At 44.0% G+C, this 27679-nt stretch overlaps 1 protein-coding gene across 1 annotated transcript; it reads left to right on the forward strand.

The window, feature by feature from the left end:
* Positions 1-1843: 1843 nt before the first annotated feature.
* LOC115180367 (sortilin) lies at positions 1844-26436 on the forward strand. Its single transcript, XM_029742415.1, has 21 exons — positions 1844-2175; positions 2743-2805; positions 3260-3336; positions 3435-3537; positions 4108-4275; positions 4785-4858; positions 5326-5372; positions 5494-5630; positions 7282-7365; positions 10696-10756; positions 15208-15363; positions 17737-17837; positions 17969-18068; positions 18592-18766; positions 19232-19425; positions 19959-20151; positions 20588-20704; positions 21062-21188; positions 21592-21698; positions 25493-25613; positions 25834-26436. Exons 1-21 carry the CDS (start codon positions 1930-1932, stop codon positions 25846-25848), a joined length of 2466 nt encoding a protein of 821 aa, XP_029598275.1. The 5' UTR covers positions 1844-1929; the 3' UTR covers positions 25849-26436.
* Positions 26437-27679: the final 1243 nt, after the last annotated feature.

Raw genomic sequence — 27679 nt, forward strand, 5'->3', positions numbered from 1 at the left:
ATATAAAAAAATTCCAGTGCATTTATGTAAAAAATAAATAATTGATAATTGGTGGAGTACTGTGGATACCAATATCCCTGTGAGCCTCCCATGCCCATGTTGCCCAGGGTTAACCTTTTACTGCAGTTGGCTAAATCAGGGTCACAGTGTGTTTCTTGGCAGTCTTAAACAAATCTACTTTGAAACCAAAGTATACACCTCACACACATGGTTATGGGCTTAAAAAAAGGAGACACCTGTACTATGTCAGATATAGAGTTGAAATATATTACATTTTGAGTTTGCATCCCAATATTACACTTTATATACATCACAGAAGACTGAAATATAACAAAACCAGTTGTTTAAAAAAATGAGGTTTATTTATGAAAAATATGAATAACATTCCACCCATGAGGCCACTAGTCATTAGACTGCAGGACAGGGCTACCAACCTGAATTCTAGGGAGTTTTTCCTAGGGAGTTTTTCCTAGCCACCGTGCTTCTTTCACATGCATTGCTTGCTGTTTGGGGTTTTAGGCTGGGTTTCTGTACAGCACTTTGAGATATCAGCTGATGTACGAAGGGCTATATAAATAAATTTGATTTGATTTTGATTTGAATTGTAGATTAATAATATTAGGTCTGCATGTATTGTACCCTCTGAACTTAATCCACAGATCCCTTGGCCAAAATGTGTTTCATCTGTTGTTATTAGTAACATTCTTAAAATAATTACATGTAAATATATATATATATATATATATATATATATATACACATTACCAGTTCAAAATTTGGGGTCATTTAGAAATGTCCTTGTTTTTGAAAGAAAATCACATTTTTTGTCCATTAAAATAACATCAAATTGATCAGAAATACAGTGTAGACATTGTTAATGTTGTAAATGCTAGAAACGGCAGATTTTTAATGTTACTAATATCCTTCTTGAAGAAGGAAGGCTATCACTCCATTTTGGAACGCCGTGCCATACCCTAAGGACGGCGCCAGTGTCCTCAACAGAACAATGACCCAAAGCACAGCTCCAAACTATGCAAGAACTATTTAGGGAAGAAGCAGTCAGCTGGTATTCTATCTATAATGGAGTGGCCAGCACAGTCACCGGATCGATTTTGTGTCATTTAGAGGGAAATTGTGTGCGTTTTTGCGTTTGAGTCACGTTTCAAAAGTTGCTAAAAGTTCCAAATACATTTTTAAAAGTAGCTAAATTTGTTGCTAGGTGCTGTTTGAAAAAAAAGTTGCCAGGGTAGTCTGAAAAGTTGCTAAATCTAGCAACAAAATTGCTAAATTGGCATCACTGTCTACATGAATTTGTAAAAAAAAAAATCCCAGAAGGAATTGGTGCGAGTGGCTACAGTGTTCTCTTACAGGCCAACTGCGTCATCTCGCGGTGTTCAACAGTTTTACTGTGTGCGGGACAAGGGAGAAGCGCATAAATAGCTGCTGATGACGTTACATCTATTAGGCAGGCTGTTTAGTTCTATGTAGTAATACTTTGCAGACTACTGTAGATGTGTTGCTATGGTGGGAGATACTTTTCTCACACTTGTAATACATAAATGACTTGTTATGCTACAGGGAATTTAGCCTATAGCTACTATAGCATTAACATAAATCATAGGCTGCTATAGGCTTAGCTTACTATTAATATTTGCAAAGGCGTTATAGTGGCTGATGTGAAGGAGGTTTTGTAGCCTATATATATATGGACATCACTTGGATGCGGCATGGGGGCGAACAACCGTTGATATACCCACTGGCAGCAGATTTTATGTAAATGATTCGTCATACATGTGTCTCTCCGTCCCCAGCCATTCAAGTGCGACACTTGTCATTTGTCGCTTGAAGCGATAGGCAGTGCTGGTCTATCATACGTGACCCGAACTGTGGGATTTGGGACTTTACCGTTATTTAGCCCACCACATCAAAATGACTTGGAGACTTTTGGTCCTCGGTGGGGCATGCTTTCTTCTTCTGGGTGTGGGGGGTCAGTGCAAAGAGCAACGAAACCGGAGAACGGTGTCTTTCCATCAGACTCAGCAAGGTGGGGACCAACGCCAAGTCCTCTCACGTCCAGAAAGGGATACCACAGCTTCTCCAAGACCCACTTTCACCGCTTGTAAACTCCCTCTCACACCATTAGAACACCGGGTGTTGGATCAAAACACACACGAGGTGAGAGCTATGTCAGTGCTGTTTTTGACGTACTTTATCAATTACTATAGCATCAACACCGCAATTTTACTTTTGCAATTGCATAAATAAATGCAAATGTATCATACATGTCATCATGGTGATTAATGCTTGCTTTATTCATGATTTTGAAGGTGTGATGTTATGAGTGTATGTGAGGAAAACTATTAAGTTGAGTCTCACTCGCTCTCTTTCTCAATACAATTCAAATTGCTTTATTGGCATGACGTGACAATGTGCCAAAGCTTTCTTTGGAGATGTACAATATTTACATAATTAATAATAATCAATATTGTCAACTGGACAACAGTAACAAAAATAACCAAGGGTAAAAATAACCATGCATTGAATAAAAGCAATAAGCATAGAGGACATGTGCAGGTTGGTTGGTCTGTCAGGCACTCCCTCATCTTGTCTCTCTCGCGCTCTCTCTCTCTCTTTCTCTCTCTTTCTCTCTCTATCTCTCTTTATCTTTCTCTCTCTCTTTCTTTCTCTCTCTCTTTCTTTCTCTCTCTCTCTTTCTTTCTCTCTCTCTCTCTCTCCCTTCAGACAGGGTTTCATGGTGATGATGGCTCCAGTTTTACTGTCACATGGGTTGGAGACGGGACAGGAGTAAGTATGGTCGTCACTAAATGGATGATGGATGTAGCATCATTGTCATCATCACTCATTGGGTGCATCTGAAAGGGCTGCAGCTCATTACGCTGGAGTAGCTTCCTCACCTCGTTTCCTCTCTTTCAACTGCGATAACCAGACAGTGAGGCAACGGGATAGATGCCTACAGGGAATTTGCTTTCGCCTATCCAGTTCTCTCACATCGATGCAGATGAAGGAAAGGAAAGGGGACGAGGAGAGAGGAAACCTTTTAAAACTTTGACAACAGTTTTTAAATGTGGTTGATTGATTGATTGAGTGATTGGTTAATTTATTGATTTGTTGATTGAGTGAGTGATTGAGTGATTGCTTGTAATGACAGGTGGATAAATGGGAATTGCTAACTGTGCATAAACTGGTAATAGTACAGTTATGGTGAAGTTTAGCCAAGTGTTAATTTGTGTCCCACCAGGTGATCTTGGTGTTGTCTACAATCAGTGCTCCTCTAGATTCCTTCTTCGAGGGCGGTTCTTCACGATTGTACCGCAGGTTAGTGGATGGTGGCAATATATCTGTCTGCCTGTTTTTGTCTCTAGATGAACTGAGCCAGTGTTCTGACATTTTGGCCTGTTATACTCCCCTCTCAGTGCAGACTATGGCAAGTCTTTCCATGATATTTCTCATCTCATCAACAACACCTTCATAAGGAAGGAATTTGGACTTCTGGCTGGACCAGGGAACTCTCAACAGGTAAGCTGCCTGATCACAAGTGTACATGCAGGAAAGCATTCTGGCTGATGACAGACGCTGTGTGTCTGTATGTCTGTGTATGTGTGTGTTTGTGACTGTCTGGTGTGCATGTGAAGACACGTCAGCCGTCTTGGTTCTTGCTGTCCAATCAGCTTGAGCCACCACAGCTCAGTTTCAACACTCTCCTCCGCATGCCACTGTGGTCACGCTGCTCAGAACACTGGTGTGAAGACTAGACAGTGAGAACAACAAAACTACCGAACCCATTTTTCCTAAACAACCACATCAGGGTGGTATCCATTAGGGCATAACGTAGCAAAACAATCTGCAACGGAAAATGTTCAGCAGCAAAAGCAAGCTTTCTTATTGGACAAATTCAGATCTGTTGCAGTTTGTTTTTGTCTGTTTGGCGTCTAACGAGTACACCCCAGGATGAGGCCTCATAGTTTTATGTTTGGGGAGGTGATTTATATGAAGACAATAGAGAAGACAAGGGGAGGAAGCCAGTTTAGACTATTGAGATGCAGGTTAAGGCAACCTCCAATCACCGATGCTTGTTCTGATTGACAGGTGATTCTGGCTGCAGACACACCGGTTTTGGACAACCCCGGTGGCGTCATCTTTACCTCAACTGACGCCGGAGTGTCGTTTAAGTCTGTCCAGCTGCCTTTTCACCTGGCCCAGCCAATCACCTTCCACTTCTTGAATCCCGAGTACTTAGTGGCCATCAGCATAGATGTGAGTAAATAAACAAACATGCTCTTTATCTCTTTGTGATCACACTCACCTCACACGTACGCGCACACACACACACACACACATACATACATACATACATACATACATACATACATAAAGGTGACATATGTAAAAATCACTCTGCCATTTCCTGGTAGAAAAAATTATAATAGTTAACCTAATTTCAGTTTATGTGACAAAACAAGCAAGTCTAGTGTAGATAATCATTGTACCATCTTAACCGCTGTGAAATATATTTTCCATAACCAAAAATATTGTATTTTCAGCTGTTTGAAGCTGGTGTACAAAACCAAAAGTAAAAGACGCAAAAACGGAACTTAATAACAGGAAGCAGCACAGATAAAACAGATCTAACGCTTCTTAAGATTGCTTTCAATGAGAATTACAGACCTATAACTCACATTTCTATGGGAATTTGGTCGGGTCACCCAAAAAGTTACATATTCCAGCATTAAATGCACATTCTCCTATGCTTTTCTCACTTGCAGGGCAGCCTGTGGCTTTCTCTGGACTTTGGGGCTGTGTGGACAAAGGTTCACGAAGGAACACAATCTTTCACGTGGTGAGAACAAACGGGGCACACACACACACACACACCACAAAGCTCAGTTTGATCAGCCGTGCCCAGACAAAGAGTGGAGGTGTCGTGTTCAATCTAAATACTGACTTCAGTACATCAATGTAGTAAACACACAGAGCTCATGAAGCACATTTGGAATGTTTAGCCCAGGTCTGGTGGCAACTGTAGTGTGTTTGGTAGGAGTGAGAAGCTCCTATTTGTTAAGTCACTAAAGGCACATTTTCACTTAGTCTCCCATTGATTGATATCAATGCATGACTAAGTGAAAATTACTTGCGTGTAAGTTATAGGATTTGCCCCTATGTAATAAATAATAACAAAATGTAATAAATATGATCTCTCTCTCTCTCTCTCTCTCTCTCTCTCTCTCTCTCTCTCTCTCTCTCTCTCTCTCTCTCTCTCTCTCTCTCTCTGTCTGTCTGTCTCTGTCTCTGTCTCTCTCTCTCTAGGGGCTCCGGCATCACTCTCTTCTTCAGCTTCAGTCCCAAAGGAACAGGTGAGAGCAGGGTCGTATTCATTAGTACCCACCGTAGCAAAACATTTTGAAACCAAAAAATGAGCGACAAGTTCATTTTCTTCTGTTTGGGCGCTGGTCTAGTAATGTGTTGTGTCATTAGTGGAGGCAGACAGAAGAGGAGAGCTGTTCCTAAAGAGGACAGAAGACCTGGGGAAGACGTTCACCACCGTGGCACACAGCATCTTCTCCTTCGGCTATGTAGGAGGCTTCCTCTTCACCTCAGTCATGGAGACACTGGTGAGACACACACACACTGATGCAACCACACACACACACACACACACACACACACACACACACACACACACACACACACACACACACACACACACACACACACACACACACACACACACACACACACACACACACACACACACACACACACACACGTATCAACATATAAGCTGACATATACAATCATTTACACTCTGTGTTATTCTGTGTTATTTCCACTCACTCTGCCTTTCATTGGTCCAGTCAGTCGACAGTCCTACACCACATTGTGGTTCTTGCTTGGTTAGATCTGTGTTGTGACTAATTGATTCTCTCCTAGGGAGCCTTGGTTAGATCTGTGTTGTGACTAAGTGATTCTCTCCCAGGGAGCCTTGGTTAGATCTGTATTGTGACTAATTGATTCTCTCCTAGGGAGCCTTGGTTAGATCTGTATTGTGACTAAGTGATTCTCTCCCAGGGAGCCTTGGTTAGATCTGTGTGGTGACAGGGAGCCTTGGTTAGATCTGTGTTGTGACTAAGTGATTCTCTCCCAGGGAGCCTTGGTTAGATCTGTATTGTGACTAATTGATTCTCTCCTAGGGAGCCTTGGTTAGATCTGTATTGTGACTAAGTGATTCTCTCCCAGGGAGCCTTGGTTAGATCTGTATTGTGACTAAGTGATTCTCTCCCAGGGAGCCTTGGTTAGATCTGTGTGGTGACAGGGAGCCTTGGTTAGATCTGTGTTGTGACTAAGTGATTCTCTCCCAGGGAGCCTTGGTTAGATCTGTGTTGTGACTAATTGATTCTCTCCTAGGGAGCCTTGGTTAGATCTGTGTGGTGACAGGGAGCCTTGGTTAGATCTATGTTGTGACTAAGTGATTCTCTCCCAGGGAGCCTTGGTTAGATCTGTGTTGTGACTAATTGATTCTCTCCCAGGGAGCCTTGGTTAGATCTGTGTTGTGACTAATTGAATCTCTCCCAGGGAGCCTTGGTTAGATCTGTGTTGTGACTAATTGATTCTCTCCTAGGGAGCCTTGGTTAGATCTGTGTTGTGACTAATTGATTCTCTCCCAGGGAGCCTTGGTTAGATCTGTGTTGTGACTAAGTGATTCTCTCCCAGGGAGCCTTGGTTAGATCTGTTTTGTGACTAATTGATTCTCTCCTAGGCAGCCTTGGTTAGATCTGTGTTGTGACTAATTGATTCTCTCCCAGGGAGCCTTGGTTAGATCTGTGTTGTGACTAATTGATTCTCTCCTAGGGAGCCTTGGTTAGATCTGTGTTGTGACTAATTGATTCTCTCCTAGGGAGCCTTGGTTAGATCTGTTTTGTGACTAATTGATTCTCTCCTAGGGAGCCTTGGTTAGATCTGTGTTGTGACTAATTGATTCTTTCCTAGGGAGCCTTGGTTAGATCTGTGTTGTGACTAATTGATTCTCTCCTAGGGAGCCTTGGTTAGATCTGTTTTGTGACTAATTGATTCTCTCCTAGGGAGCCTTGGTTAGATCTGTGTTGTGACTAATTGATTCTTTCCTAGGGAGCCTTGGTTAGATCTGTGTTGTGACTAATTGATTCTCTCCTAGGGAGCCTTGGTTAGATCTGTGTTGTGACTAATTGATTCTCTCCTAGGGAGCCTTGGTTAGATCTGTTTTGTGACTAATTGATTCTCTCCTAGGGAGCCCCACGTGTCATCTATGTGTCCTCAGACCAAGGGGACCACTTCAACAAGGCCCAGCTCCCCTCTGCCTCCACTGAGCAGGTAGGACAGGCTCTTGTCTGTCTGTCTGTCCGTTATGTCCCTCTGTACCCCACTATGTCCCCTCAGCCCTCACTTCATTCTATTGTCCTCTGTCTATGGCTGTTATGGTAACCATATTACCGCCACACCGGTAATGAGTAATGATGGCAGTCAAATTCCACGTGATCTTTAAGTCATGGTAATTAGGCTTCTGCAAGCTCTGATGCTGCTGATGGTCATTAGTAGCCTACAAAAATTGCTAACTGCCTGGAACTCAGCACCCTATTGTCCCTCTAATCACTCTGACATCAATGCAAATGTAATCGAAAATCTAATCAAACACTTCACGAGGGCCCATGAGTTCATGTTGCGCAACATTTCTAAAAGCTATGCAATTGTGTGAGAAAACAGAGTTTTGATGGCCTCTATTAAAAAGAGGAGGGTCCCATCAGCTTTCTATAGGCTAGGCCTACTATATTTATTAACTTTCCTAATATTAAGCACATTGCTTTGCTTTACAACAGGAGTATAGCCTACCTGGCTGGCATGAAAATGAATCATGGGAAAAGCGTCTTCTATTTAAGTATTTCCCCATGCCTCTGGTCTGAGACAGGTGCATGATAATGGCCCATTCTAAATCAAAGCTAATTTCAGACATATATTATTTAGTATGTAAAGACAACATTAGATTAAGAATAGTCTGATGGATGACAATATAAGCCTATCACTTCTGAATGATATATTATCAGTTGTGAATGATGCCCAGCTTGTGCAGTAATAAGTAAGGCAAGAAACAGTGCATGCCTTTTTTTGCGACTTTTTCAAATCATAGTCACACACCACATGTAGCCTAGCCCATAGGCCTATATGTTTTGATAATGTTTGTATCACAACTAAAGTAGCCAAATAACTTCCAAAAATCAGGCATATTAATCCGCTCTATAACCGGTATAGAGCCAAACTGGCATATTTACGCTGCACGTGAGTTTCAAGTTTGGGGAAGATCATTTTCACCATAGAAATGCGCCTTTATAATACAGCATTGTATGCCTAATCACATTTACCCTCACTTTCAAGGACAGTTTTCCTGCTAATTGATTGCTGCGCTTATAATGTGAAGAAATAGCCAAATAGTTTATCAACATTTTAAGCTAAACGTTCTGATCTGTTGCCTCTATTGCTTTTAAAGGTTTTTTTGATGCAAGTGGCCTGGGGACGAAGCCCAAAACAAACACGTATACAAAAACACAGGAGTGTAACCCAAACAAAAGAGCGAGGGAAAACCTCTAATAAATACACAGGACCAGACCCGCAGTACACTACACGGGGTGAGATCCGTAATAACAAATGCACAACATAACACGGGACGAAACCCCTAATAAAAAGCACTATACACGCAGCACGAAAGCCCGAAATAACAAAGAACAGGTACTCACAGACCAACGTACATGGGAACAATAACCGGCAAGACAATGGTGAACAGAGGGCACATATATACAATTACTAATCAGGGGAATTGGAATCAGGTGTGCGTAATGAGACAGCTCAGTGACGCCTAGAGGCCGGTGACGTAGACCTCCGGAACTGGTGCATGGAAGGGCAGCAGTACCGGGGGAATCCGTGACATATGGGGGAATAGTAGATTGACATAGGCTAGTGTTCTGCTGTTCGTTAGGCCCACTCATCTTATTGGCTGATGAAAAGTAGTGGACAGTTCTAACATCTTCAATATGGGCCTGGGAATTTGGAGTTGCGTCCCCCGATGTGTCTGTCTTCATTCACTTGTATCCTACTTCTTAGCTGAAATGCCTGTGAGAAGGACCCGATCACGTGACGGGCATTGGATATTAAAAATGTAGATATCTGAGAGAGCCATGCGAGTGAGAGGTGCTTCGGAGCACGGCAGCTGGGAGAAGGGAATTCTAATTATTATATTCAGCCAAAGGGCACAACGGCCACTTTGGCCGCAAAGGCATGGATTTTTTAGGGGGCGTTACGGCCACACAAGGGGGATGCCGCCGGGAAATTTGAGGCTTGTCAAATTGTGAATGAGAGACTGCTGAAGTGTTTGTAGCTTGCACAATAAACAAATAAGAGCTCATGCCTTTCATGCAACTATCTTTCAAATCAATATTAGAGTCGCATCATACAGCCTTAGAATGTATAAAAACTCTGAACATATAGCCCGACGTTTGTGTCACAACTAAAGTTGCATAAATAACTCTAAATGAAGCATATAGGAGGACCAGTTTCTTTGTTAACCGCTCAACACAGAATAGCCGCATGTGCGCACTTCCTTTGAAATCGTTTGGAGAAAAGATCCTTTCTATTTTATGAATCTATGTTCGATTGTATTCTTCATACTATAAAATAATACAATTAATAACGTTCATTAACCGTGAGACTGGCAGTTATTTGCTTGACAATCATCGGCTGACAAAATTTCATGACCGCCACAATCCTACCCTTGTCCATCTCTCCTGTTCCACTGTACTGTTGTCTTCCTGTCCCTGTCTTCCCCTGTCTCTCTGTTCCCCCTGTCCCTCTGTCTCTGTCCCTCTATCTGTCCTTCTGTCTCTGTCCCTCTGTCTCTGTATATGTCCCTCTATCTGTCCTTCTGTCTCTGTCCCTCTGTCTCTGTATATGTCCCTCTATCTGTCCTTCTGTCTCTGTCCCTCTGTCTCTGTATATGTCCCTCTGTCATAAATTAATTTTAAAAGATCTAAAATTCCAGATCAGGGTGACAGCATTTCGTCAAGTACACGGTAAAGAATCTGTCACATCAATTGGCAAGACATAGTACAGATTAAAAACCACATTGTGACAAAGTAACTACACGATATAGTAACTGTCACCAAGGTTCTGGTCTAGAATCTCTTGAAAGAGGAAGTAGAGGTTTGAAAGAAGTTTGCTCATATCAGGAGGAGACCGTTTGGCAACTTTCCATTACAACGTAACGACAGATGCCCACACCTGGTCTTGCCACCGACAAAGACACACACATACCATCCCCTGCTCTCCTCTCTCTCCCTCAACTCCCTCCCAAACTGTATCGTGCTGACGAGACAGAAACAAAGATATTCTCTCACGATGATTAAAGGCTTAGAAATGGGAGAACACACACACACGCACGCACGCATGCACGCACGCACGCACGCACACACACACACACACACACACACACACACACACACACACACACACACACACACACACACACACACACACACACACACACACACACACACACACAGAGGATGCCGCTTGCATGCCATGGGTTACAATAACGCAAACAGTTGCACACGTCTTAATGATTCATTTTCTCACCTGTATACATGTGTGTGTTTCCAGTTCTACTCGGTTCTGGATGGGGATGAGGATATGATCTTCATGCATGTGGACAATCCAGGAGGTACTGTAGGGGAAAGGAGTGAGCGTCATCGCAACTCACTCAAACACACATATCTTACAGACACTCTGTCACACGCACACATTCTAGTCTCTTTTTCAATCTCACTTTCTCTCCCTCTCTCTTTCACACATTCTAACTCACACACTCACACATGCTTTTCAAGTACAGACAAAGGACATATGAGCCCATGGATCCGTCTTTAGATTAAACATTAAAGTTTACTTATGTATTTTGCTCAGCACCGATCGTGTCTGAAATTGTACATCTATTTCATCTAGATCTATGGCTGTCTAAGCCTGCTAACCCTTATATGTCTGTCTCAGTCCTACTAACCCTGATATGTCTGTCTCAGTTCTACTAACTCTAACCCTGATATGTCTGTCTCAGTCCTACTAACCCTGATATGTCTGTCTCAGTCCTACTAACTCTAACCCTGATATGTCTGTCTCAGTCCTACTAACCCTGATATGTCTGTCTCAGTCCTACTAACCCTGATATGTCTGTCTCAGTCCTACTAACCCTGATATGTCTGTCTCAGTCCTTCTAACCCTGATATGTCTGTCTCAGTCCTACTAACCCTGATATGTCTGTCTCAGTCCTACTAACTCTAACCCTGATATGTCTGTCTCAGTCCTACTAACCCTGATATGTCTGTCTCAGTCCTAATAACCCTGATATGTCTGTCTCAGTCCTACTAACCCTGATATGTCTGTCTCAGTCCTACTAACCCTGATATGTCTGTCTCAGTCCTACTAACTCTAACCCTGATATGTCTGTCTCAGTCCTACTAACTCTAACCCTGATATGTCTGTCTCAGTCCTACTAACTCTAACCCTGATATGTCTGTCTCAGTCCTACTAACCCTGATATGTCTGTCTCAGTCCTTCTAACCCTGATATGTCTGTCTCAGTCCTACTAACCCTGATATGTCTGTCTCAGTGCTACTACCCTGATATGTCTGTCTCAGTCCTTCTAACCCTGATATGTCTGTCTCAGTCCTACTAACCCTGATATGTCTATCTCAGTGCTACTAACCCTGATATGTCTGTCTCAGTCCTTCTAACCCTGATATGTCTGTCTCAGTCCTACTAACTCTAACCCTGATATGTCTGTCTCAGTTCTACTAACTCTAACCCTGATATGTCTGTCTCAGTCCTACTAACTCTAACCCTGATATGTCTGTCTCAGTCCTACTAACCCTGATGTCTGTCTCAGTCCTACTAACTCTAACCCTGATATGTCTGTCTCAGTCCTACTAACTCTAACCCTGATATGTCTGTCTCAGTTCTACTAACTCTAACCCTGATATGTCTGTCTCAGTTCTACTAACTCTAACCCTGATATGTCTGTCTCAGTCCTACTAACCCTGGTATGTCTGTCTCAGTCCTACTAACCCTGATATGTCTGTCTCAGTCCTACTAACCCTGATATGTCTGTCTCAGTCCTACTAACTCTAACCCTGATATGTCTGTCTCAGTCCTACTAACTCTAATCCTGATATGTCTGTCTCAGTTCTACTAACTCTAAACCTGATATGTGTGTCTCAGTCCTTCTAACCCTGATATGTCTGTCTCAGTCCTACTAACCCTGGTATGTCTGTCTCAGTTCTACTAACTCTAACCCTGATATGTCTGTCTCAGTTCTACTAACCCTGATATGTCTGTCTCAGTCCTACTAACTCTAACCCTGATATGTCTGTCTCAGTCCTACTAACCCTGGTATGTCTGTCTCAGTCCTACTAACTCTAACCCTGATATGTCTGTCTCAGTCCTACTAACTCTAACCCTGATATGTCTGTCTCAGTCCTACTAACTCTAACCCTGATATGTCTGTCTCAGTCCTACTAACTCTAACCCTGATATGTCTGTCTCAGTTCTACTAACCCTGATATGTCTGTCTCAGTCCTACTAACTCTAACCCTGATATGTCTGTCTCAGTCCTTCTAACCCTGATATGTCTGTCTCAGTCCTACTAACCCTGATATGTCTGTCTCAGTCCTTCTAACCCTTATATGTCTGTCTCAGTCCTACTAACTCTAACCCTGATATGTCTGTCTCAGTCCTACTAACCCTGATATGTCTGTCTCAGTCCTTCTAACCCTGATATGTCTGTCTCAGTCCTACTAACCCTGATATGTCTGTCTCAGTCCTTCTAACCCTGATATGTCTGTCTCAGTCCTACTAACCCTGATATGTCTGTCTCAGTCCTACTAACCCTGATATGTCTGTCTCAGTTCTACTAACCCTGATATGTCTGTCTCAGTCCTACTAACTCTAATCCTGATATGTCTGTCTCAGTCCTACTATCCCTGATATGTCTGTCTCAGTCCTACTAACCCTGATATGTCTGTCTCAGTCCTACTAACCCTGATATGTCTGTCTCAGTCCTTCTAACCCTGATATGTGTGTCTCAGTCCTTCTAACCCTGATATGTCTGTCTCAGTCCTACTAACCCTGATATGTCTGTCTCAGTTCTACTAACCCTGATATGTCTGTCTCAGTCCTTCTAACCCTGATATGTCTGTCTCAGTCCTACTAACTCTAACCCTGATATGTCTGTCTCAGTGCTACTAATCCTGATATGTCTGTCTCAGTCCTACTAACCCTGATATGTCTGTCTCAGTTCTACTAACCCTGATATGTCTGTCTCAGTTCTACTAACCCTGATATGTCTGTCTCAGTCCTTCTAACCCTGATATGTCTGTCTCAGTTCTACTAACTCTAACCCTGATATGTCTGTCTCAGTCCTACTAACCCTGATATGTCTGTCTCAGTCCTACTAACCCTGATATGTCTGTCTCAGTCCTACTAACTCTAACCCTGATATGTATGTCTCAGTTCTACTAACCCTGATATGTCTGTCTCAGTCCTACTAACCCTGATATGTCTGTCTCAGTCCTACTAACCCTGATATGTCTGTCTCAGTCCTTCTAACCCTTATATGTCTGTCTCAGTCCTACTAACTCTAACCCTGATATGTCTGTCTCAGTCCTTCTAACCCTGATATGTCTGTCTCAGTCCTACTAACCCTGATATGTCTGTCTCAGTCCTTCTAACCCTTATATGTCTGTCTCAGTCCTACTAACTCTAACCCTGATATGTCTGTCTCAGTCCTACTAACCCTGATATGTCTGTCTCAGTCCTACTAACCCTGATATGTGTGTCTCAGTCCTTCTAACCCTGATATGTCTGTCTCAGTCCTACTAACCCTGATATGTCTGTCTCAGTCCTTCTAACCCTGATATGTCTGTCTCAGTCCTACTAACCCTGATATGTCTGTCTCAGTCCTACTAACCCTGAAATGTCTGTCTCAGTCCTACTAACCCTGATATGTCTGTCTCAGTGCTACTAACCCTGATATGTCTGTCTCAGTGCTACTAACCCTGATATGTCTGTCTCAGTTCTACTAACCCTGATATGTCTGTCTCAGTCCTACTAACTCTGATATGTCTGTCTCAGTCCTACTAACCCTGATATGTCTGTCTCAGTCCTACTAACCCTGATATGTCTGTCTCAGTCCTTCTAACCCTGATATGTCTGTCTCAGTGCTACTAACCCTGATATGTCTGTCTCAGTGCTACTACCCTGATATGTCTGTCTCAGTTCTACTAACTCTAACCCTGATATGTCTGTCTCAGTCCTACTAACTCTAACCCTGATATGTCTGTCTCAGTCCTTCTAACCCTGATATTTCTTTCTCAGTCCTACTAACTCTAACCCTGATATGTCTGTCTCAGTCCTACTAACCCTGATATGTCTGTCTCAGTTCTACTACCCTGCTTGCTGCAATGGAAAAGCTTGAGTTTGTTAGAGAGAAAAAGGAAAGACTGGTTTCACAAGTTGTCAGTATTGCTGACAAATCATCCGATCATACAGGCTGTGTGTGTGTCTTCTGCGTCAGTGCATACAGTAGGTGTCTATGGGTGGAGGTCCGAGGCGTTGGTGCCATTCAGCTGAATGGAGGAGATAAGAAGAAGAGGTTTTATCTGAGTGGGGGAAGGTTAGAGGTAGACAGACACATTGATAGGCTAGAATAACAGCTGACACATCTCTGGGCATCAGGGTACACACACACACACACACACACACACACACACACAGCAACACATGGTACAAAGGGATTTTAAGGCCAGAAGGTCATATGCATACTATTTACCACTAAGTGCTGACGTAAGTTGTTTCTACATCTTTGATGTCAGGAGGGTTCTTCACACCATTTATTGATGTTTACGGCCCCTTATCGCTATGCCGACTCATAGAGGGCTGTGTCAGCACAGTTGGGTTTGTTCCCAAGCCTACAGAAGACACTGTATTTCTTCCGTCCGTGTGTGTGTTGTCTCATGGCGTCAGGATAGAGTAGATGATAAATGACTATTCCTTCTATATTATAATATTTGATTCTATTGACTTTCTATTCTATTGTACCATACTCTACTGTCTTCTATTCTCCAGAGGAAAGCTACTTTGGGACGGTGTACACGTCAGATGACCGGGGCATCCTGTACTCTAAGTCTCTAGAGCGCCACCTGTTTGGTGGGGAAGGGAAGAGTGACTTCACCAACGTCACCTCCATGAGAGGAGTCTACCTCACCAACGTACTGGAGGAGGGTACGCAACTACGCATCAACACAATCTGGGTTGTATTCTTTAGGAACATAAACAGTCCGAAACGGGGAGGGACTCTTATAATCTACACCTGTCACAGCCAGAAGAGGACTGGCCACCCTTCAGAGCCTGGTTTCTCTCTAGGTTTCTTCCTAGGTTCCTCCCTTTCTAAGGAGTTTTTCCTAACCACCCCTCAGAGCCTGGTTTCTCTCTAGGTTTCTTCCTAGGTTCCTGCCTTTCTAAGTTTTTCTTAGCCACCCCTCAGAGCCTGGTTTCTCTCTAGGTTTCTTCCTAGGTTCCTGCCTTTCTAATGAGTTTTTCCTGGCCACCCCTCAGAGCCTGGTTTCTCTCTAGGTTTCTTCCTAGGTTCCTCCCTTTCTAAGGAGTTTTTCCTAGCCACCCCTCAGAGCCTGGTTTCTCTCTAGGTTTCTTTCTAGGTTCTAGCCTTTCTAAGGAGTTTTTCCTAGCCACCCCTCAGAGCCTGGTTTCTCTCTAGGTTTCTTCCTAGGTTCCTGCCTTTCTAAGGAGTTTTTCCTAGCCACCCCTCAGAGCCTGATTTCTCTCCAGGTTTCTTCCTAGGTTCCTGCCTTTCTAAGGAGTTTTTCCTAGCCACCCCTCAGAGCCTGGTTTCTCTCTAGGTTTCTTCCTAGGTTCCTGCCTTTCTAAGGAGTTTTTCCTAGCCACCCCGCAGAGCCTGGTTTCTCTCTAGGTTTCTTCCTAGGTTCCTGCCTTTCTAAGGAGTTTTTCCTAGCCACCCCTCAGAGCCTGGTTTCTCTCTAGGTTTCTTCCTAGGTTCTAGCCTTTCTAATGAGTTTTTCCTAGCCACCCCTCAGAGCCTGGTTTCTCTCTAGGTTTCTTCCTAGGTTCCTGCCTTTCTAAGGAGTTTTTCCTGGCCACCCCTCAGAGCCTGGTTTCTCTCTAGGTTTCTTTCTAGGTTCCTGCCTTTCTAAGGAGTTTTTCCTAGCCACCCCTCAGAGCCTGATTTCTCTCCAGGTTTCTTCCTAGGTTCCTGCCTTTCTAATGAGTTTTTCCTAGCCACCCCTCAGAGCCTGGTTTCTCTCTAGGTTTCTTCCTAGGTTCCTGCCTTTCTAAGGAGTTTTTCCTAGCCACCCCTCAGAGCCTGGTTTCTCTCTAGGTTTTTTCCTAGGTTCCTGCCTTTCTAAGGAGTTTTTCCTAGCCACCCCTCAGAGCCTGATTTCTCTCCAGGTTTCTTCCTAGGTTCTAGCCTTTCTAAGGAGTTTTTCCTGGCCACCCCTCAGAGCCTGGTTTCTCTCTCGGTTTCTTCCTAGGTTCCTCCCTTTCTAAGGAGTTTTTCCTGGCCACCCCTCAGAGCCTGATTTCTCTCTAGGTTTCTTCCTAGGTTCCTGCCTTTCTAAGGAGTTTTTCTTAGCCACCCCTCAGAGCCTGGTTTCTCTCTAGGTTTCTTCCTAGGTTCCTGCCTTTCTAATGAGTTTTTCCTAGCCACCCCTCAGAGCCTGGTTTCTCTCTAGGTTTCTTCCTAGGTTCCTGCCTTTCTAAGGAGTTTTTCCTAGCCACCCCTCAGAGCCTGGTTTCTCTCTAGGTTTCTTCCTAGGTTCTAGCCTTTCTAATGAGTTTTTCCTAGCCACCCCTCAGAGCCTGGTTTCTCTCTAGGTTTCTTCCTAGGTTTCTGCCTTTCTAAGGAGTTTTTCCTAGCCACCCCTCAGAGCCTGGTTTCTCTCTAGGTTTCTTCCTAGGTTCCTGCCTTTCTAAGGAGTTTTTCCTAGCCACCCCTCAGAGCCTGGTTTCTCTCTAGGTTTCTTCCAAGGTTTTAGCCTTTCTAAGGAGTTTTTCCTAGCCACCCCTCAGAGCCTGATTTCTCTCTAGGTTTCTTCCTAGGTTCCTGCCTTTCTAATGAGTTTTTCCTAGCCACCCCTCAGAGCCTGGTTTCTCTCTAGGTTTCTTCCTAGGTTCTAGCCTTTCTAAGGAGTTTTTCTTAGCCACCCCTCAGAGCCTGGTTTCTCTCTAGGTTTCTTCCTAGGTTCCTGCCTTTCTAAGGAGTTTTTCCTGGCCACCCCTTAGAGCCTGGTTTCTCTCTAGGTTTCTTCCTAGGTTCCTGCCTTTTTAAGGAGTTTTTCCTAGCCACCGTGCTTCTACATCTGCAATGTTTGCTCTTTGGGATTTTAGGCCGGGTTTCTGTTTAAGCGCTTAGTGACAACTGCCGATGTTAAAAGGGCTTTATAAATACATTTGATTGATTGATACCTGAACTTGTCCAATATACAATGCATGTAGTTTGTAGGGGGGGGGGGTTCAACTTGCTGATTGAAGTGTGAATGCATGTATTTTTTTGTCGCAAAAATATGATAATTACTAATCCAAGCTAAAACGTTTTTTCCTGGGAATTGTTTCTGACAGACGGCCGCATTCGGACAGTCATTTCATTTAACCGAGGGGGAGAGTGGAAACTCCTCAACAAGCCCCAGAATGTTGAGTGTGGTGAGGATTCAAGAAATGATGTGAGAACTAACTTCATTCCCTCCTCTGACAATTAAGTATGTTGATGCTTATTATATGATTGTGAACACTGGATTTGTGTGTGTGTGTGTGTGTGTGTGTGTGTGTGTGTGTTTGTTTGTGTTTGTGACAGTGTAACTTGCACATCCACGGAGAGCACAGTCGCTACAACGGCATCACTCCCATGCTGCCTCTCTCTGACCCCACTGCCGTTGGCCTTGTCATCGCCCACGGTAACCAAACTGTCAATCATACATATTAAAGACATGTTGCATTGTGATACTTCTGTATTACCGTAGTGTACAGGATGTTGTGCACTACATGTTGCATTGTGATACTTCTGTATTACCGTAGTGTACATGATGTTGTGCACTACATTTAGCATTGTAGGGAATCTTGAATGGACTACACAGGAAATTCTTCCCCCCCTAATAATTCGGTCATCACTACAAAATAACTGATCCCATATATAGTGCACTATATATGCCCGGTCCCAATTCGTTCCCTCACCATTTAATGTTTGCAGATCAGTAATGTGGGATCAGTATGGTGAAAGCTTCTCCACTACACTGGTTATCTCTATCCAGGCCCTTAAGGTCAGACAACATTAGAGGGTTAGGGCTAAACGGAGGGGTAGGGAGAAATTTGGGACCGGATGACTGACAGATAGAACAGGTTTTCGGACACATCTCCCACCCTCTAACTGTCCCAGAATGTGTGTGACCTTTCTATGACCTCTGCACTTTGACCGGTCAGGCAGTGTGGGGGACTCCATCTCGTCAACACGGCCTGACGTGTACGTGTCAGAGGATGGGGGGTACAAGTGGAGGGGTTCCCTGAGGGGGCCCCATCACTACAGCATCCTGGACGCTGGGGGGCTCGTCGTGGCTGTGGAGGCCCACCCCATCGACGGCCAAATCAACACCATCAAGTACTGAACACCACACGCACGCACACACACACACACAGTCAGCGGCATGTAGAAAGATTGGGTGTAAGGAGATGCTTTTTATTTGCACCCCCACCCAAGGCATGCAAGCAACATCCTCTGAGTGTTTTGTGTGTGTGTGTGTGTTTGACTATGGAGTGTGGTGTGTCTATCTGCTCTCCTCTCCCTATGAAGTTGTGGCTGTGAATGTGTCTATAAGCAGTCCACTACCAGGTAACTCTGTATGCGTGTGTTTTAATTCTGTGTACTTCATGCGTGTGTGTGTGTGTGCTTGCACGCTCACATTGAGATGTTTATACAGGGTCGTATTCATTAGGCACCAAACGAAAGAAAACAACCTTAACTTTGTCCAATAAGAAAGGCTCGTTTTAGTCTTCCGTTGCAAAGCGTTTTGTGACTCTGTGCACTAATGAAAACAACCCTGTGTGTCATTGTGCATCACCCCAGGTTCTCCACAGATGAGGGCCAGTGTTGGAAGGTGTACAACTTTACAGAGCAGCCCATCTTCTTCGCTGGCCTGACATCCGAGCCGGGCACCAAGACCATGAACATCAGCGTGTGGGGCTACCGGCCCGAGGACGACCACCAGCCCATGTGGGTGGTGGTCACCATTGACTTCCAGAGTCTCCTCACCAGAGAGTGTGGGTGAATCTCAATTGTATTTCCTTGATTCTTTGTGCCCTGTGTCTACTCGTCTCCTTGTCAAAACTCTGGAGGAGAATGTCTGAGGGGAGGAACCTTGGATCTTCTCCTCCAATGCTTTTTGAGAAGGAGGTGAGGAGAGTGGTCACGAGGAATCAAGGAAAGATGATTGAGATTCCTTCTGTGAGTCATTTGTTTGTTGTCAAATGTAATATCCCCAAGGATCATAATCATTAAACCAACAACAGACATTTCACAAGGAATGAATCAGTAGCTAGCTTTCTATTGTGAGAATACCCAAACAGTGTCGTCAAATATGTGGTTTCCATATGTTTGATGTGTTTGATACCATTCCATTGATTCCATTCCAGCTATTACAATGAGTTCGCCCTCCTATAGATCCTCCCACCTTTGGTGTGCACCCCTGTGGGTCACTAGGAACGGAATTGAACATACTGATGTCGATAAATATATACTAAAATTGGCATGTCTCAATAGTCTCTCTCTATTGGTTAACGTTGGTTTCCCATAGGTGGTAACCAGGACTATGTTCAGTGGTTGGCCCATGCCACAGAGGGTGGGGACTTGGCCACAGAGGGGTGTGTCTTGGGCTACAAGGAGATCTTCAGGAGGCTGAGGAAGCTGTCCGTCTGCAGGAATGGACGGGACTACGTGGTGAGCAGGCAGAAAAGCCCCTGCCCCTGCACCAGAGAGGACTACCGATGGTAAGAAACACTGTCAGGGGTCCAGTCTAAACTGACGAGGCTATTCCGTTATGGTCCTGGAGGGCTGTAACACTGCTGGGTCGTATTCAGTAGTAACCAGAAGAAAACAAACTGAAACAGAAAGGGACTACCTGAACTTAGGAAACGCTCGTTTTCATTGTCTGTTGAAAAAAGAAATGCTTTGTTGTGCCCTAATAAATTCAACCCTGGTTTTCATTCTCTCCCTCCAGTCAGGGATACAGGAAACCAGATGTTGAGAGTTGTCCATTTAAAGGCACAATCTGTTACTTCATTTCTAGTCAAAAAAGCATTTTTTTCTCTAATTGTGCCTTTGAGGCAAAGGCAGAGTCAACGCAGACCCAAACATAACATTTCCAACGAGGCATATGCTGTTTCTGTGGTTGAAATGGCCTAACGTGTCTCTCCTTTGCAACAGTGACTATGGTTACTATCGTCATGAGAACAGTTCAGAGTGTATGAGACAACTGGACACTACAGACCACGCCCTGAAGGTGTGTCTAAATGGAGAGGAGGAGGAGCTTAGGACGTCGGGGTAATTATGACACACACACACATTTGTTTTATTATCCTTGTGGGGACCAAACAATTGATTCCCATTGAAAATCAAATTTTTCCTGACCCTAACCCTAACCCTAACCTTAACCCCTAACCTTAACTCCTAACCCTAACCCTAATTGTATCCCTAACCCTAATCTTAACCCCTAAGCCTAAAATAACCTTTTTCCTTGTGGGGACCGGCGAAATGTGGTCCCCACAAAGATAGTCAAAACAAACACCTACACAAACACACACACACACACACACACACACACACACACACACACACACACACACACACACACACACACACACACACACACACAGTTCACCGTGTGATCTCCATGTGTAGGTACCGTAAGATTCCCAGTGATAAGTGTGAGGGAGGTTTCACTCCCCTGAGCAGAAAGGAAACAGTCAACAGGCATTGTGGGAACTCCAGTCAGCCCCCCACTGCCAGCCCATATTCTGAAACCCCGGTGAGTGTGACCTGTGCGTGTGCATCTGCGAGTTCTTGTGTGGGTTTCCTTTGAGTGTGTGTGTGTGCTTGGGTTATTGCTCACAGTGTGAAAGGTGTGACTTACCTGGGCATAATGTAACAGTGTTCTTCATTCTCGGGAGACACACATTGTGAGCTGGGTTTTGTTCCAGCCCAGTACTAACACACCTGATTCAATCAATCAATGGCTTGATAACTGGTTGATGAGTTGAATCAGTTGTGTCAGCGGTGTGCTGGAACAAAAGCCTACACACCCTCTGGGTACTTCCTCATCAGAAAATACAGCCCCACATATTAGATGATGCGATGTGTCACATGATAAAGCTTTATAGCGTTTAGAATATTATGACCAGAAATATGATAATGCTATGTCTGTATTTCAGAGAGAGAAGATGCTGTTGATCGTAGTTTGTGTTGGATTAGGGATTGTCATTCTGGTGGCTGTTGCTGCTGCTGTCTATACTGTAAGGAGAATGCTCTATGGAAATAGGTGAGCCACATACACATTTATGCGCACGAGCATGCAAGTACACACACATACAAACACACACACACACACTCACTTCCAGCGCCGACAGAGATGGCCGCCTTGCTTCGCATTCCTAGGAAACTATGCAGTATTTTTTTTTATGTGTTATTTCTTACATTGTTACCCCAGGAAATCTTAGGTTTTATTACATACAGTCGGGAGGAACTATTGGATATAAGAGCAACGTCAACTCACAAACATTACAACCAGAAATACGACTTTCCCGAAGCGGATCCTCTGTTTGGCCCACCACCCAGGACAATGGATCGGATCCCAGCAGGCGACCAAAAACAACGACATCGTAGAAGAAGGGGCAGACGGAGCGGTCTTCTGGTCAGGCTCCGTAGATGGGTACATCGCGCACCACTCCCGAGCATACTACTCGCCAATGTCCAGTCTCTTGACAACAAGGTAGACGAAATCCGAGCAAGGGTAGCATTCCAGAGAGACATCAGAGACTGTAACGTTCTTTGTTTCACGGAAACATGGCTCACTCGAGACACGCTATCTGAGTCGGTACAGCCACCTGGTTTCTTCACGCATCGCGCCGACAGAAACAAGCATCTCTCTGGTAAGAAGGGTGGGGGTGTATGCCTTATGATTAACGAGACGTGGTGTGATCATAACAACATACAGGAACTCAAGTCCTTTTGTTCACCTGACTTAGAATTCCTCACAATCAAATGCCGACCACATTATCTACCAAGAGAATTCTCTTCGATCATAATCACAGTCGTGTATATTCCCCCCAAGCAGACACATCGGCAGCCCTGAAAGAACTTCATTGGACTCTATGTAAACTGGAAACCAGATATCCTGAGGCTGCATTTATTGTAGCGGGGGATTTTAACAAGGCTAATCTGAAAACAAGGCTCCCCAAATTCTATCAGCATATCGATTGTGCTACCAGGGTGGGCAAACCCCTAGACCACTGTTATTCTAACTTCCGCGACGCATATAAGGCCCTCCCCCGCCCTCCCTTTGGAAAATCTGACCACGACTCCATTTTGTTGCTCCCAGCCTATAGACAGAAACTAAAACAGGAAGCTCCCGCCCTCAGGTCTGTTCAACGCTGGTCTGACTAATCGGATTCCACGCTTCAAGATTGCTTCGATCACGTGGACTGGGATATGTTCCGCATTGCAGCGAACAACAACATTGACGAATACGCTGATTCGGTGTGCGAGTTTATTAACAAGTACATCGGCGATGTCATACCCACAGCGTCTATTAAAACATTCCCAAACCAGAAACCGTGGATTGATGGCAGCATTCGCACAAAACTGAACGCGAGGAACCACTGCTTTTAATCAGGGCAAGGTGACCGGAAACATGACCGAATACAAACAGTGTAGCTATTCCCTCCGCAAGGCAATCAAACAAGCTAAGCATCAGTACAGAGACAAAGTGGAGTCACAATTTAACGGCTCAGACACGAGAGATATGTGGCAGGGTCTACAGTCAATCACGGACTACAAAAGAAAAATCAGCCCCGTCGCGGATCACGATGCCTTGCTCCCAGACAGACTGAACAACTTTTTTGCTCGCTTTGAGGACAATACAGTGCCACTGACACGTCCCGCTACCAAAACCTGCGGCCTCTCCTTCACTGTAGCCAACGTGAGTTAAACATTTAAACGTGTTAACCCTCGCAAGGCTGCAGGCCCAGACAGCATTCCCGGCCGCATCCTCAGAGCATGCGCAGACCAGCTGGCTGGTGTGTTTACAGACATATTCAATCAATCCTTATCCCAGTCTGCTGTTCCCACATGCTTCAAGAGGGCCACCATTGTTCCTCTTCTCAAGAAAGCTAAGGTAACTGAGCTAAATGACTACCGCCCTGTAGCTCTCACTTCCGTCATCATGAAGTGCTTTGAGAGACTAGTCAAGGACCATATCACCTCCACCCTACCTGTCACCCTAGACCCACTCCAATTTGCTTACCAACCCAATAGGTCCACAGACGACGCAATCGCCATCACACTGCACACTGCCCTAACCCATCTGCACAAGAGGAATACCTATGTAAGAATGCTGTTCATCGATTACAGATCAGCATTTAACACCATAGTACCCTCCAAACTCGTCATTAAGCTCGAGACCCTGGGTCTCGACCCCGCCCTGTGCAACTGGGTCCTGGACTTCCTGACGGGCCGCCCCCAGGTGGTGAGGGTAGGTAACAACATCTCCACCCCGCTGATCCTCAACACTGGGTCCCCACAAGGGTGCGTTCTCAGCCCTCTCCTGTACTCCCTGTTCACCCACGATTGCGTGGCCATGCACGCCTCCAACTCAATCATCAAGTTTGCAGACGACACTACAGTGGTAGGCTTGATTACCAACAATGACGAGACGGCCTACAGGGAGGAGGTGAGGGCCCTCGGAGTGTGGTGTCAGGAAAATAACCTCACACTCAACGTCAACAAAACAAAGGAGATGATCGTGGACTTCAGGAAACAGCAGAGGGAGCAGTCCCCATCTACATTTACGGGACAGTGGTTGAGAAGGTGGAAAGTTTTAAGTTCCTCTGCGTACACATCACGGACAAACTGAAATGGTCCACCCACACAGACAGCGTGGTGAAGAAGGCGCAGCAGCGCCTCTTCAACCTCAGGAGGCTGAAGAAATTCGGCTTGTCACCAAAAACACTCACAAACTTTTACAGATGCACAATCGAGAGCATCCTGTCGGGCTGTATCACCGCCTGGTACGGCAGCTGCTCCGCCCATAACCGGAAGGCTCTCCAGAGGGTAGTGAGGTCTGCACAACACCTCACCGGGTGCAAACTACCTGCCCTCCAGGACACCTACAGCACCCGATGTCACAGGAAGGCCAAAAAGATCATCCAGGACAACAACCACCCGAGCCATGGTCTGTTCTCCCCGCTATCATCCAGGAGGCGAGGTCAGTACAGGTGCATCAAAGCTGGGACCGAGAGACTGAAAAACAGCTTCTATCTCAAGGCCATCAGACTGTTAAACAGCCATCACTAACATTGAGAGGCTGCTGCCAACATACTGACTCAACTCCACCCACTTTAATAATGGAAAAATTGATGTAATCAATTTATCACTAGCCACTTTATATATATATATATATATATATATATATGTTTACTTACCCTACATTACTCATCTCATATGTATATACTGTACGCTATACCATCTACTGCATCTTGCCATCTTGATATAATTAAATGTATCACTAGCCACTTTAAACAATGTCACTTCATATAATGTTTTCATACCCTGTATTACTCATCTCATATGTATATACTGTACTCTATACCATCTACTGCATCTTGCCATCTTGATGTAATGTATCACTAGCCACTTTAAACAATGTCACTTCATATAATGTTTTCATACCCTGTATTACTCATCTCATATGTATATACTGTACTCTTACCATCTACTGCATCTTGACTATGCCGTTCAGCCATCACTCATTTATATATTTTTATGTACATATTCGTATTCATTCCTTTACACTTGTGTGTATAAGGTAGTTGTTGTGAAATTGTTAGGTTATATTACTTGTTAGATATTACTGCATGGTCGGAACTAGAAGCACAAGCATTTCACTACACTTGCATTAACACCTGCTAACCATGTGTATGTGACAAATACATTTGATTTGATTTGACACACACACACACACAAACACGGCTCAGGTACAAGTGCACATTGAAATGCCTGCTTCCGTTCTGGTCCTAAATATTGACATGCCTTGTGGCTCTGCTCCGCCCCCTACAGGGCGCCAACGTATCGCTTCTCTGTCCTGCAGCTTCAGGACGATGACCGCTCCATTGCCGCCGACCCAGAGAGTGTCGCCAGTAGCAACGGAACATCAGTCTTCCAAGTGGATTCAGATGATGTGAGTGTTATTAGCTTTAGCATGGTGGCTAAAGGCACTCAGGATTTTTAGGACATTTTGTGTGCATAGCAAAAGGCAAAATATGTGTGAACTTGTGCATTTAAGGGCAACTTTAAGGTCATGTTGACCTGTCAATTGTTTTAAATGACAATGATCCATTTACAAGACGTATTGTGGAAAATATTGATAATTTCCCTCTGTTGTCCCCCCCGTTTTGTAGGATCTTATTGAATGAACAACATGAGATGAAATATCTTGACGATGATCTCCAGAGCTTGGCCATTTGGATGTATGGCATTCCACTTGTTGTATTACGTACCTGTTGCATCTCAATGGAAAGATGTCTAGGGTTTGTAAGGAACAAATTGCGGCTGTCATGTAGATGGTATGCAGATGTCCCAAGCTATTTATTGAGCGAAGAACACTTCCCACTGGGCACACTGGTTGAACCAACGTAGAATAGAGTTTACTTCAAGTTTCACTGCTCTGTTTTTAAGTATTTCATGAATTAACAGTTTGTCTCTGATGATATTATTTATGTGTGGAACACTTTCTTCAACTTGCACAATTTTGTATGGCGCTTGGAACGCAATTGATAGTGGGTTTGATTCCTGGGACCACCCGTGTGTAAAATGTATGCACGCATGACTGTAAGTCAATTTGGATAAAAGCGTCTGCTAAATGGCCTATATTTATTATTCTTATTACCACTGTTCACTAGTCTGTATTTTGATGAGGCCCTGAATAATGTGCATTCCTAATAAATCAATACAGTAATGTTAGAATAGCGATGTAATGGAAATAAAGTGCCTGATTACCTCAATTATTCTTTATTTACTCTGCAGGAACAATCAACTGTTATCTGTTATTCACTGTGCATTTATTCCTCATGTCTCTATTTCTTTATCTTTCACTCTGCATTGTTGGAAAAGGCCCCGTGAGTAAGCATTTCACTGTTATACAACACCCGTTGTTTATGAAACATGTGACAAATAACATATGATTGATTTGACATGTAGAGTGGATCCACAGCAAGTAGAGATTACGATCAACTTGTTTTGTATTTGAATAGATATCTTCTGTTAGTCAGCACCTCACCTAAACGGTCTATGTTCTTTAATTGTTTTACTTCCTAGATGGATTTTTGTTGCCTTATTGCTTACCTGTACAATGTGCCATATAGGCTAGGGCTCCAACCGATGGGTTCCACTTGTTCTATCTGGACAGGACCACCACAAATGAAATCCCTGTTTGAATTCTTTAAAAGTGCATAATTCCTTCCTCGTTGATTAGAAATAATTGGAAAGGTGAAAGCCATGTGATGGTGCCTTGCATTTACTTGTCCAATCTTGTAATAATAATCAATGATTGCCAGATGAAGGAGGAAGGATGCACTTTTCATTCAACTAATCTCCCCACACAAGAGGGCGCTGTGCAGCATATCCTCTCCCGAAGGGTCTTTGCCAAGTCTTGTGTCTATGCTTTGCCCCTCCTTAGAGCTGATGTGACTTCGAGTGTGTGTCATGAACAACAGCACTAGCAACAAAAGTGAAATTGGCTGTTTGCCTTCAAAATAAAAATAAAAGTCCCCCATTGAAACTGATGCCAAAGGATGAAAATAGTGGAATTATGCCACAATTGGACTAGATAATGGTAAACAAGGTTGTTTTATAATGTTGGTATATACATTTAACAAAAGACAATTTAACACAAAACATAAAATTCAGTTGAAATCGCACTGTGGATGTATATAGACTTCAGAATTGCATTGGAGGCATACTTAAATTGCAATGTACAGTCTTACCTATGGATCTTGGGTCCATGAAATGGGGTATCAGCCTACTCAGTGACACCTACAGATTACATTGCTTAAAGAGTTTACACAAATACTAGCGTCTTAGCTCTTATTACAGAGCTTTAAATGTCGGAAATCCCCTCACTATTCAGCCTATTGTATGTATTGGATATTCATATTGCAATGTACAGCCTTACCTATGGATCTTGGGTCCATGAAATTGGGTGTCAGCCTATTCAGTGACACCAACAGATTACAATTTACACAAATA

Source organism: Salmo trutta, chromosome 40 (genome assembly GCF_901001165.1).
Source record: "Salmo trutta chromosome 40, fSalTru1.1, whole genome shotgun sequence".
Classification (NCBI taxonomy): Eukaryota; Metazoa; Chordata; class Actinopteri; order Salmoniformes; family Salmonidae; genus Salmo; species Salmo trutta.

What these genes read in the sequence shown, in the direction of transcription:
- LOC115180367 (XM_029742415.1), top strand. Translation starts at nt 1,930, where the DNA reads ATGACTTGGAGACTTTTGGTCCTCGGTGGGGCATGCTTTCTTCTTCTG. An exon ending in GTGAGGATTCAAGAAATGAT is followed by an intron (nt 17,838 to 17,968) that starts GTGAGAACTAAC and finishes TGTTTGTGACAG; the next exon opens with TGTAACTTGCACATCCACGG. An exon ending in GCCCATATTCTGAAACCCCG is followed by an intron (nt 21,189 to 21,591) that starts GTGAGTGTGACC and finishes TCTGTATTTCAG; the next exon opens with AGAGAGAAGATGCTGTTGAT.